We start from the raw sequence: 13,381 nt of genomic DNA on the forward strand, positions 1-13,381 counted from the left end.
CACAAAAATTAGACGGGTGTGGTGGCGGGCGCCTGTAGTCCCAGCTACTCAGGAGGCAAGGGAATTGCTTGAACCCGGGAGACGGAGGTTGCAATGAGCCAAGATCGCACCACTGTACTCCAGCCCAGGCGACAGAATGAAACTCAGACTCAAAAAAAATTAAAAAAAAAAAAGAAAAATTAATATGCTGTAGAGAATCTGGATTGTACTATGTTTTTCTGAAAAGTGTGGATTTTAACATTTTACACAGGCAATTAACATGGCTGAACACAAGATTTGGGCAGAGTTCATGAACAGCATTTAGTGTGCCTCCTCTGTGGTTCTCTTCTTTCCAGGCTTTCCCCCTCATTTCCTAGTGGTTGTGGAAGCCCCAAAATGTGTCTTCTCATTATTCAAGCTAAGATTGTTTATTTTTTTGAGACAGAGTCTCACTCTGTTGCCCAGGCTGGAGTGCAGTGGTGTGATCTTGGCTCACTGCAACCTCCACCTCCCACATTGAAGTGATTCTCCCCCATTAGCCTCCAGAGTGGCTGGGATTAGAGGCATGTGCCACCATGTCTGGCTAATTTTTGTATTTTTAGTAGAGATGGGGTTTCATCATGTTGGCCTGCTTTGGCCTCCCAAAGCGCTGGGATTACAGGTGTGAGCCAACGCACCCAGCCGGATTGTGGTTTTCCATCCAACTGTTAGTCCCGTTATTTCCCATACCAACTTGGACTTGTCCTCAGCAAAATCATGTAACAATAAAATGGTAATTTGTCCAATGCCATTTCATTCTTCCAAGTGTCAACTCTCCTCCAGTGTCTGCTCACTCTTGGTCCTTCTCCACTGTTCAGGCAGTTGTTTCTTACATTTCGTCCGGAGTTGATAATTGTTATTTGTAGGAGGGTTAGTCTGATAAGAGCTACTGTGCCAAAATTGGAAATGAACCCAAAGATTCTTTAAATTTTTTATCATTAAATAAGAGTTATGGGCCGGGTGCTGTGGCTCATGCCTGTAATCCTAGGACTTTGGGAAGCTGAAATGGGTGGATTGCTTGAGCCCAGGAGTTTGAGACCAGGCTGGGCAACATAGTGAAACTCCATCTCTACAAAAAATACAAAACTTAGCTGGGTGTGGTGGCATGTGTCTATAGTCCCAGTTGCTCAGGAGGGTGAGGCAGGTGGATTGCTTGAGCCTGGGAGGCTGAGGTTGCAGTAAACCGTGAGCATGCCACTGCACTCTAACCTGGGTGACAGACAGACCCTGTCTCAAAAAGATAGTTATGACTTTAACTCTTCCAGTTTTAGCCACATTCTCTAAGTTGTGATTTGCAACGTCTTTACTTTCTAGGTATCTGGCAATATTTTTTATGTGTTCCTGATCAAATAGGCAGTTAGAAATGTACTTTTTATTTTCTAAGCAGTAGCGTTTTTTGTTTTATTAGTTTTTTTTTTTTGCTTTTTTTTTTTTTTGAGACACAGTCTTGCTCTGTCACCCAGGCTGGAGTGCAGGGGTGAGATCTCGGCTCACTACCTCCTCCTCCCAGGTTCAAATGATTCTCGTGCCTCAGCCTCCCAAATAGCTGGGATTGCAGGCACCTGCCACAACACCCAGCTTATTTTTATATTTTAGTAGAGACAGGGTTTCACCATGTTGGCCAGGCTGGTCTTGAATGCCTGACCTCAAGCGATCCACCTGCCTCGGCCTCCCAAAGTGCTGGGATTATAGTTGTGAGCCACCGCGCCCGGCCTGTTTATATTTTTAATATGGGTTCTTAGTTTTACTGTATTTTGGTCCAAAAATGTGGTCTGTGCAATTTCTATTCCTTTGAATTTTGCTGGGGACTTTTGGTTGCTGAGTATTTGAAAATTTTGTCTATTTAAGAAGGTTATGTATCAATTAACGCTACCTCATTAATAGCACTTACGTGTCATCACAGAAAGTCAAAATAAGCATTAAGAGTATTCGTGGTTTTCAAACTTCTTTTTTGGTGCCACAGAAGCTTTTGTTTGAAACAAATAAAACACTTATTCACTTACACATAAAATAGATCAAAGAACAGTTCTGGTTGTACGGGGGCATGGACTGGAGCAGCAGGAGGCTAGAGCCTAGCTTGCTAGCTTCTTTGTTTTCTTTGGCTAACTGTGGAGTTCCCTAAAAGTGAAAGATGCTGGAAGAAGAGTAGTTTTGAGAGATGTGATGTGAAGAAGGACTCAACCTGCTACTGCTGCTTCTGACAATGGAAGCAGAGGCCAAGAGCCAAGTAGTGCGGCAGCCTCTAGAAGCTTGAAACGGCCCTCAGCTTACAGTCAGCAGAATGACAGGGACCTCGGGCTCACAACCACAAGGAACTGCATTCTGCCAATAGCCCAAATGAACACAAAATATTTTCCCCTAGGCTCCAGAAAGGAACGCAGCCTGCTGACACCTTGATTATAGTCTGATGAGACTATATCAGTCTTTTGACCTACAGAACTATAAGATAATACATTTAGGTTGTTTTAAGTCACTAATTTTATGGTAATTTGCTCTGACAGAAATAGAAAACTAACACACAAGTCCAATTTTTAACATTTTAACCACATCCCTACCTTGTCCATTCTAGGCAAGTTTCTGGCAGTTCTGTTATTATTACAGAAAACACAGGTCCAGATGTATAAGATATAATCAATACATTAAGCATTAAAAAAATGGTAATATGCTAAATGACTTTAAATACTGTGCATAAAGTTAACTGTACCAGTATTTCTAGAAATTTGTCACACTTTCATTTGGGAATTATTTTGGTATTATTTTTCTGGATCAGGTACCAACCTCATTCTTTTTTCTTTTTTGGAGACAGAGTCTCACTCTGTTGCCCAGGCTGTAGTGCAATGGCATGATCTCAGCTCGCTGCAACTTCTGCCTCCTGGGTTCAAGTGATTCTTGTGCCCCAGCCTCCTGAGTGGCTGGGATTACAGGCATGAGCCACTACACCCGGCTAATTTTTGTATTTTTAGTAGAGACAGGGTTTTGCCATGTTGGCCAGGTTGGTCTGGAACTCCCAACCTCAGATGATCTGCCCGCCTGAGCCTCCCAAAGTGCTGGGATTATAGGCGTGAGCCACTGTGCCCGGTCCAACCTCATTCTTGTTTTAAAAACAACAGATTCCAGAGCCACCAGATGATCTCGGATTTTTAAGCCTTCCAAGGGTGTGAAAAGCATGTCCCTAAATCGAATCAAGAACTCTCCTTCAATACCTGGCTTTCATAGAGATACTCACTTATTAAGGTCAACTTCATAAGTCTGCATATGAGGTTTGTCTCCAGCCTTGTCTGGGTCCCATCGATAGATGGCAAATTTCTTGATACGGGGAGCTGCGGCTGCAGCTGTCTGGGCTCCTCGGGAGGCCTGAAATTTTTAAAAGTTCACAAAAAGGAAAAAAAAATTAGAAATGCAAGACAATTCCATTTTGCTGGCACAACAGATGTAATGCTGGATATAAACTCACACATTACTGATATATAATCTTCTGGGAAAAGGCAGTCATTCAATATCCAACAAGTATTAAGCACCTATCATATGCTAATATATCAGACATGGTATTAGGGGCTAGTGCTACAGCACTTAATAAAATACACAAAAACCTTCATTTTCACAGAACTTACTTTGTAGTGAACAAGAGTTAACTTAAACATTCACAATGAATATAAAGAGTAATACTGATGGGAAAGTACAGGGAGCTCTGGATGAATACAGCAGAGACTTCAATGAGTGTAAGAGTCAGAGAAGGCTTCCTCAAGCGACATCTAAGTGGTGGCTTGACAAACCAGTATTGAGGGGAAGGAGTGTGGGGTGTGGTCTGAGGGTGGTGGCTCATGCCTGTAATCTCAGCACTTTGGGAGGCAGAAGTGAGAGAACTGATTGAGCCCATGAGTTTGAGACCAGCCTGGGAAACAGGGCAAAATCCCATCTCTACAAAAAATAAAGATTAGCTGGGTGTGGTAGTGTGCGTCTCAGGAGGCAGAGGTGGGAGGACCGCTTGGGCCTGAGAGGTTGAGGCTGCAGAGAGCCATGATCATGCCAATGCACTCTAGCCTGGGCAACAGAGTGAGACTCTTTTTCAAAAATAAAAAATAAAAAAAAAGAAATAAAAAGAAAGAAAGAAAGAAAAGACTATATTCCAGGCCTGCTAATTTTTAAAATAAACTGATATAGAAAAGTAAAAACTCGGAAGGTTAATTGACTAATTACAAAAAGATGCAGTGGTGTTTATTACTGAGGCAGTAGAAGACCGTTTGGAGACAGGAAGCCTTCACTACAGCCTCTGATTCGTCTCAGGCCAAGTCTTCATTTGCATAGGGTGTAACCAATAGGAAACCCCTACAGGGTACTTAAATCCCAGAGACTGTGCAGCTGGGGCTCTTGAGCCACTTGCTGGATCCCACTCCCACTCTGTGGACTGTACTTTCATTTCAATACATCTATGCTTTTGTCTTCTGTTGCTTTGTGTGTTTTGTCCTATTCTTTGTTCAACATGCCAAGAACCTGGATGACCTATGGTCAAGACCCTCACCAGTAACATTATTTCTTGTTAAAGTTCCCGTATTAACTATAGCTAAAAATACAAACATCAGCTAACAGTAGAAAATAAAATATACGAAGGAAATGAAAGTTAAGATGAAAACGTTTTACCTTATCACCAAGCTGGCAAAAATCATCAACAAAAGGAAAGCCATTTCTACAAATGTTTTTCACCAGGAACCCCATTTTGTAAACTGACATGAACACCCAATGCCACCTTGTGGTATTTGGAAGTGAGAAGAGGAAAGATTCCTAAAGGTATCAACTCCAGTGGTCTTTGCTTGCTTAATGTCCCATTTTTTGGGGTCTTTTTTCTGTGACATTTAATGAGGTATAATTCATTATAATAAAATTCACTAGTTTTAAGGGTATAATGTGATGAGTTTTGACAAAGCAATGTAATCCTACCACAATTACAACAGAATAATTCCATCCAAAAAGGTCTTTTGTGCCCTTGGTGGCAAACATAAGTCCCCTTTCTCTACTCTTAGCAACTGATCAGCTATCATCACGAATCTGCCTTTTACAGAATTCATATAAATGGTATCATATGGTACGTAGTCTTTTTTTTTTTTTTTTTTTTTTTTTTGAGACGGAGGGTCTCGCTCTGTCGCCCAGGCTGGAGTGCAGTGGCCGGATCTCAGCTCACTGCAAGCTCCGCCTCCCGGGTTCACGCCATTCTCCGGCCTCAGCCTCCCGAGTAGCTGGGACTACAGGCGCTGCCACCTCGCCCGGCTATTTTTTGTATTTCTTAGTAGAGACGGGGTTTCACCGTGTTAGCCAGGATGGTCTCGATCTCCTGACCTCGTGATCCGCCCATCTCGGCCTCCCAAAGTGCTGGGATTACAGGCTTGAGCCACCGCGCCCGGCCATGGTACGTAGTCTTGTGTCTAGCTTCTTTCACTCAACATAATGCTTCTGAGATTCATATATGCTACTGCATATATCCATATTTAAATGCTTTTTAAAAAATTAACCTATTTATTTATTTATTTTTGAGATGGAGTTTCACTGTTGTTGCCCAGGCTGGAGAGCAATGGTGCGATCCTGGCTCACCGCAACCTCCGCCTCCCGGGTTCAAGCGATTCTCTTGCCTCAGTCTCCCGAGTAGCTGGGATTACAGGCGTGCGCTACCAGGCTCGGCTAATTTGTATTTTTAGTAGAGACGTGGTTTCTCTGCGTTGGTCAGGGTGGTCTCAAACTCCCAACCTCAGGTGATCCGTCTGCCTTGGCCTCCCAAAGTGCTGGGATTACAGGTGTAAGCCACCGTGCTCGGCCAACCTTTCTACTTTTTAATAATTACAGATTCATATGCATTTACAGAAAATAATACTGAGGCCAGGTGCAGTGGCTCACACCTGTATCCCAGCACTTTGGGAGGCCAAGGCAGACAAATCACTTGAGGTCAGAAGTTCAAGACCAGCCTCGCCAACATGGTGAAAATCCATCTCTACTAAAGATACAAAAATTAGCCCGTTGTGGTGGCACACGGCTGTAATCCCAGCTACTTGGGAGGCAGAGGCACTTGACCCCGGGAGGCGGAGGTTGCAGTGAGCCAAGATTGTGCCACTGCACTCCAGCCTGGGCGACAGAGTGAGACCCTGTTTCAAAACAAAACAAAACAAAACAAAACAAAGAAAATAATACTGAGACTCCACATGCTCTTCCCACCTGTAATCTCAGCACTTTGGGAAGCTGAGGTTGGGGAATCACCTGAGGTCAGGAATTCAAGACCAGCCCAGCCAAAATGGTAAAACCCCATCCCTACTAAAAATACAAAAACAAATCAGACGGGTGTGGTGGTGTGCGCCTGTAATCCCAGCTACTTGGGAGGCTGAGGCAGGAGAATCCCTTGAACTTGGGAGGTAAACGTTGCAGTGAGCTAAGATTGCGCCACTGTACACCACCCTGGGTAACAAAGTGAAACTCCATCTAAAACAAAAACAAAAAAAAAGAGACAGGGTTTTGTTGTCATTGATTGTGCAGTGGCATGATTACAGCTCACTGCAGCCTCAACCTTCTGGACTCATGCGAACCTCCCATCTCAGCTTCCCCAGTAGCTAGGACTACAGGCATGCACCATGATGCCCAGTTAGTTTTTTTATGTTTATTTTTGTAGAGATGGGGGTCTCACTATGTTGCCTAGGCTGGTCTTGAACTCCTGGCCCCAAGTGATCCTCTGCCTGGCTCTCCCGAACAGTTGGGATACAGGCATGAGCTACCATGCCAGGACCCACATATTCTTTACCCAGTCTCCCCAACAGGAACATCTTGCAAACTGCAGCACATCACCACAACCAGAATACTGACCGTGCTAGTCAAGATACGGGACATTCCCATAAGCACAGGATCACTAACATTGTCCATTTATAGCCCTGTCCACTTCCTCCCACCCTCCCTCCCCTGTACTCCTTAAGCCCTAGCAAACACTAATCTGTTCTCTACTTCTCAAATTCTGTCATTTAAAGAATGCTATATCAATATAATCATCTAGTATGTAGCCTTTTGGCATTGGTTTTTTTCATTCAGCCTAATTCTCCGGAGATTCATCCAAGTTGCTGTGTACAGCAATAGCTTTTTTCTTGTTATGGCTGATTAGCACTCCACGGTACAATGTACCACAGTTTGCTTAACCATATAACTACGTTGGTTGGGGGTGGGACGTTGGGGGTGTTTCTAATTTTTGGTGACATGAATAAAGCTGAAATGAACACTTGTGTACAAATTTCTGTGTGAACGTTAAGCCTTCATTTCTCAGGATAAACACCCAGGTGTGTAACTGTTGGGCTGTATGGTAGCTACAAGTTTAGTTTTTTTTTTGTTTGAGACGGAGTCTCGCGCTGTGTCACCCAGGCTGGAGTGCAGTGGCGCGATCTCGGCTCACTGCAAGCTCCGCCTCCCAGGTTCACGCCATTCTCCTGCTTCAGCCTCCGAGTAGCTGGGACTACAGGCGCCCGCCACCACGCCCGGCTAGTTTTTTTTTGTATTTTTAGTAGAGACGGGGTTTCACCATGTTAGCCAGGATGGTCTCGATCTCCTGACCTCGTGATCCACCCGCCTCGGCCTCCCAAAGTGCTGGGATTACAGGCTTGAGCCACCGCGCCCGGCCAAGTTTAGTTTTTTTTAAGCAACTGACAAAACTATTTTCCAGAGTGGGTGGCTGCTGTGCCTGAGGCAGGTAGTAGGGTAAATGGGACAATATGCCTTTTAAAAAATGGGGCTACTTCAAGTTTTTGCCTTCTAATTTGGATTTTATTTTTCATTTAAAAAAAATATATTTATTTATTTATTTTAGACGGGGTCTCACTCTTGTCCCCCAGGCTGGAGTGCAATGGCTCAATCTTGGCCCACTGCAACCTCCACCTCCCGGCTTCAAGCAATTCTTCTGCCTCAGCCTCCTAAGTAGCTGGGACTACAGGTGCCTGCCACCACGCCCAGCTAATTTTTATATTTTTAGTACAGACAGGGTTTCACCATATTGGCCAGGCTGGTCCTGAACTCCTGACCTCAGGTGATCTGCCCGCTTTGGTCTCCCAAAGTGCTGTGATTACAGGTGGGAGCCACTGTGCCAGGCCTTTATTTTTTATTTTTATAGACTTATGGTCTAGCTCTATTGCCCAAGCTGGAGATCATGGCTCACTGCAGCCTTAAACTCCTGGGCTCAGGTGATCATCCTGACTCAGCTTCCCAAGTAGCTGGGACCATAAGTGCACACCATCATGTCTAGCTAATTTTTGTAGAGACAGGGTCTTGCCATGTTGCCTAAGCCGGTATGGAACTCCTGGGCTTAAGCAATCCTCCCACCTCAGCCTCCCAAAGTGTTGGGATTACAGGCATGTGCCACCATGTCTGGCTAATTTTTGTATTTTTAGTAGAGACAGGGTTTCGCCATTTGGCCAGGCTGGTCTCGAACTCCTGGCCTCAAGTGATCCACCTGCCTCATCGTTCCAAAGTGTTGGGATTACAGGCGCGAACAACCAGCCCAGCCCCTAACCTGGCTTTAAACAGAATCTGGGACTGAAGTATAACCCCCCAGTTCTTTTTTTTCTTTTCGTGAGACGGAGTCTCACTCTGTCGCTCAGGCTGGAGTGCAATGGCGAGATCTCAGCTCACTGCAACCTCTGCCTCCTGGGTTCAAGCGATTCTCCTGCCTCAGCCTCCTGAGTAGCTGGGAATACAGACGCGTGCCACCATGCTGGGCTAATTTTTTTGTATTTTTAGTAGAGATGGGGTTTCACCATTTTAGCTAGGTTGGTCTTGAACTCCTGACGTCGTGATCCAACTGCCTCAGCCTTCCAAAGTGCTGGGATTACAGGCGTGAGCCACCATACCCGGCACAACCCCCTAGTTCTAAAGCCTGATTTAGTATTGTCAGTGGGCAACAGGCATTAGGCTCTATCAAGCTGGGTGTCAGTCCCACAAGGTCTGTGGGATGACTGTGGTTACCTGCAATGTTTTCCCTTCAACATTTCTTTATAATACTTAAATATCTGCTTCATGTTCACTCTACACAGATAATCGATCGTGTATTATCTTTCCAAAAGACATTAAGTTTGTATTAGAGCTAATTTAAATTTTTAAGAAGTCTTATCATATGAATGATATGAAATAAGAGCAATGCCAGGATGTACTACACTGAATATCTAAGTCAATGTATCCCAACATCAGTTTTGGGGTGCCCCAAAATGTCATTTTTTTTCAGTACAACTAATTTAAATTTGTTTTGTGTCAAAAATGTATTTTATAGGCCAGGCGTGGTGGCTCATGCCTGTAATCCCAGCACTTTGGGAGGCTGAGGCGGGTGGATTACCTGAGGTCAGCAGTTCAACCAGCCTGGCCAACATGGTGAAACCCCATCTCTACTAAAAATACAAAAAAATTAGCCAGATGTGGTGGCGGGCACCTGCAATCCCAGCTACTCAGGAGGCCGAGGCAGGAGAATTGCTTGAATCCAGGAGGCGGAGGTTATGGTAAACCAAGATCGCACCACTGCACTCCAGCCTGGGCAACAGGGCGAGTGTGACTCTGTCTCAAAAAAAAAAAAAAAAAAAAAAAAAAAGGTATTTCATACAACATTTTGTGGGGCAAAGGGGGTTTACCGGAATGAAAGAAGATTCTGAAATCAAAATCAGCAGAGGTGGTCATGGTTCTGAAAGTGATGGAGCTTTGCTCATCTTGAGGTCTGTACAAAGAGTTAATTCTCAGGATTATGTTATCTGTGATCCACCAAAAAATTCGCTGAATACATAAATCTAAAAATTTGCCACATTTCATTCATTGAACCTTTATGTCACACACTGTGTCAAATAATCTCTAATCTTTATAACATTTCTACGAAAAATGTTATATTGTTCCCAGTTAAAAGATGAGGATAGGATCATATAGGAACACAGGTCACTTGATTCAAAAACCGAAGCTTTTAGCCATTATAACTAGTAGTGAAAATGCAAACATAAAATGGAACAGTGCAAAAAGATAATTCCATTTCACAATGAGATCCAAGGAACAAGAGAAGTTGTTACTCTAATCATACAATGAAACTATATGATTTTCTCCCCTTTGGAGCAATTTATACTACAAATCCTTAATGAAAGAGGGCCCCTTGAAAGCATTTTTATGTTAATCTACAAGACTAATGAGTATTCAAGGCAGAAAGCACATTCCTAGGAAATCCTGGGTAATACGAACTTCATAGTTTATAATTTAAGCAAGGTAAGCAACAACTGAACTGAGAAGGGTGAATTCTGAATGGTGCTGAAGGCTGGTTGTTGTTTCTCTAGTAAAGTGTCCTTAGGGTGCAGGCTTGGAGTTGGATGGAGTGGAGAAAGATTTGGAGGCCAGAGAAGAAGGTGGGAAATAGAGAGGAAGAAGGCGAAAAGGACTGTATGAAGATAAGCCTGAGTAAAATACAAGGTGCAGGCTTGCTGAAAAGTGTGATCGGTGATGCTTCAAATCCAAGCTCTATCACTTACTAGCTGTGCATTCTTCTGCAAATTATTAACTTTTATGATTCTATTTCTTCCTTTGTAAAGGGTGGGTAGTATCAATAACTGCCTCATAAGATAACTGGGGGGGTCAAGCCTCTAGCATAGCCCAGAAAATAATTTTTGCTCTACACGATTGGCAACCTTATCAGTCTTTGTATCCTTCTGATTTGTAGATAGGTATCCTAGTCCTGCCAGCCTAAGGAACAAGATACACATTAAAAAAAATTTTTTTTTTGAGACTGAGTTTCGCTCTTATCACCCAGGGTGGAGTGCAATGGTGCCATCTCGGCTCACTGCATCCCTCCGCCTGCCAGGTTCAAGCGATTCTCCTGCCTCAGCCTCCTGTGTAGCTGGGATTATAGGAGCCCACCACCAAGCCCAGCTAATTTTTGTGTATATATATACATTTTTTTAGTAAAGACAGGGTTTCACCATGTTGGCTGGGCTGGTCTTGAAATCCTGACCTCAGGTGATCCACCTGCCTTGGCCTCTCAAAGTGTTGGGATTACAGGCATGAGCCACTGCACCTGGCAAGATGCACACTTTTAAGTAGGTGGTTCTCGCCCTAAAGGAGTTCATAGTCCAGATGAAGAAATAAGGCAACACAAACAATAGTTAATATATTACAGTTAAATACTTAAAGGCAGAATTGTGGTTCAGTGGTCAGACTATATGCATAAAAATAATTCAGAACCTGAACTTGAATATTACCCACACCAAGCTCATTACTGAATTCTTCTGAGGTGGCTTTTGTGGGTATAAATGTACATTCCCACAAGGAAGTGGAGGCCTTGGGGCTCTTCTATTTTCTGTTGCCCTCAGGAGGCCCTGCAAAGGCCTTGCCTGGAATTACAACAATGACCTATGAAACTAGCCGTTTCTACAATTCATTGCTAGAAGAGGGGCCTGAGCTTTAGAACTCTGTCTCATTAGTGGGGCTCTCACAATTTAATTGTTTGCTCAGCAACTATAAAAAGAACAGGTAAACAAGCTCATTATCAATCATCAATTTAATACTCATAAGATGTCAGCTGAGGCTCTGGTAGGCTGTCTTCTTCCTCTATCTCCCCATTTCAGAAAGGTTGATGCAGAGTGGATGCAAGTTCACACACAGCACACTGGACAGAACTAGGATTAGAACATGGGCAATACGTACTGTGTTATGCAGCCATGGCAGGTACTTAAGATGAAAGATGTCCTCATTTAAGTGCAAGAGAGGAAGAGGAACTAAAATTTCTTGGACACCAACCATGCCCCAAGATCTACGCTAAGGAGTTTTTCCGGTACTATGTTAAAAAACTGTCTCAGGTCTGCCAGTTCTTGGGAATGTGGTATTTTGAGCAAACCAAATATTTTCTTTCTGGGGACCTCAAGTTTCCAAAGCTCCAAAAAGGAGGGTAAGAATTCTTACTTGCCCACCTTAAAGGGGTTGTTGAGAAGCCCAGAAGAGGAACAGACTTAGAAAGGATTTGCAGGCCGGGTGCGGTGGCTCAAGCCTGTAATCCCAGCACTTTGGGAGGCCGAGGCGGGTGGATCACGAGGTCAGGAGATCGAGACCATCCTGGCTAACATGGTGAAACCCCGTCTCTACTAAAAATACAAAAAACTAGCCGGGCGTGGTGGCGGGCGCCTGTAGTCCCAGCTACTCGGAGGCTGAGGCGGGAGAATGGCGTGAACCCGGGAGGTGGAGCTTGCAGTGAGCCGAGATCGCGCCACTGCACTCCAGCCTGGGCGACAGAGCGAGACTCCGTCTCAAAAAAAAAAAAAAAAAAAAAAAAAAGAAAGGATTTGCAAATCCTTGGTCCTTTATGTATACAAAAGCAATTTCCCTTCCCCTTCTAAATGTTCCCACTTAGAAGGCAGGTCAGAAATGTGTCGTTTCTTGGCCATGGAAGGGGCGTGGGAAAATCTGTCACAGCACATTGCACAGTTATAAACAAGAACAGCGCCAAGCTCTCTACCTGTCATTCCATGTCAACTCTATGAGGTCCGTATTATTACATGCCCTTTAGAATCAGAAACACTGAGAGGATATTAGCGAAACTGTGGTGACATTGCTTTAAGCAACTCAGTCTTTCCTACAACCCCCGCCACCCACGGCCGGGATCCTTCGAGGTACGGGGCTGGATGCATTTCCCTCCATCTCTCCCTTCCCCTGCCCTGTCCCTAATTCACACGTCCTTTCCTCACCAATCCCAGTCCTCAACCTCGCTTCCCAATTCCCATCCGTCACACCCCGCAGGTCTCCCTTTTCTACAGAGGCGATAGTTTGGTGGCAGAAAAAGGGCTGGAACGCCAATGTTTGGATTCGGATTCTGGTTTCTGCAGTCATTCGCTTGCCATCTGACCTTGAGTAATTCAAGTCCCCTTTCTGAACTCCCCCCCCACCTTAGCTGTAAAAAATTGCCCCTGCCCTACCTCAAGCTGCGGCGAGCCGCAGAAAGATAACTGACAGGGATGCTCCAAGCCAAACCAAAGCACTGCGCCAGCGGGAGGAGGTTCTCCCTCTCCCTGAGGCCTTGCCCTATGCTTCCTTAGTCTCTCCGCGGACCTATCAGCTCCAGGCAGTCTCCGTGACTTTCCTGCCTTTTCCCTCTCTGAGACTCCAGGACTCACCTGCAGGCAGGCTCCGCCAAAGGTTGTGGCCGGTAACCGGCCCCTCAAGGAGAGTGCGACCACCGCCGCCATCTTGGCTCTTGACGTCAGCCCCACCCCTTAACCCCGAGGTCTCTCTCCGCCGATGTCCCGTCGAACATCGCGGCGCCCAGCCTGCATCCACTGACGACCCGCTAGCCGCGTAGGAGCCACCAAGTGGCAGGCGGCTTCCGGTTTCCCGAGTGGGCGGAGGG

The 13,381-nt window shown here is 44.9% G+C and overlaps 1 protein-coding gene across 1 annotated transcript in view; it reads right to left on the reverse strand.

Annotated features, from left to right (window-relative positions):
* SDHB (succinate dehydrogenase complex iron sulfur subunit B) overlaps nt 1-13,381 on the reverse strand; it is a 33,725-nt gene extending 20,344 nt beyond the window's left edge. The window contains exons 1-2 of the mRNA XM_009200353.1: nt 13,149-13,381; nt 3,245-3,372 (exon numbers count right to left, since the gene is read on the reverse strand). Coding sequence (XP_009198617.1) covers nt 3,245-3,372; nt 13,149-13,220 — 200 coding nt within the window. The 5' untranslated portion in view covers nt 13,221-13,381. The remainder of the gene's footprint in view (nt 1-3,244; nt 3,373-13,148) is intronic.

The sequence above is a fragment of the Papio anubis genome, chromosome 1 (assembly GCF_008728515.1).
Source record: "Papio anubis isolate 15944 chromosome 1, Panubis1.0, whole genome shotgun sequence".
Lineage (NCBI taxonomy): Eukaryota > Metazoa > Chordata > Mammalia > Primates > Cercopithecidae > Papio > Papio anubis.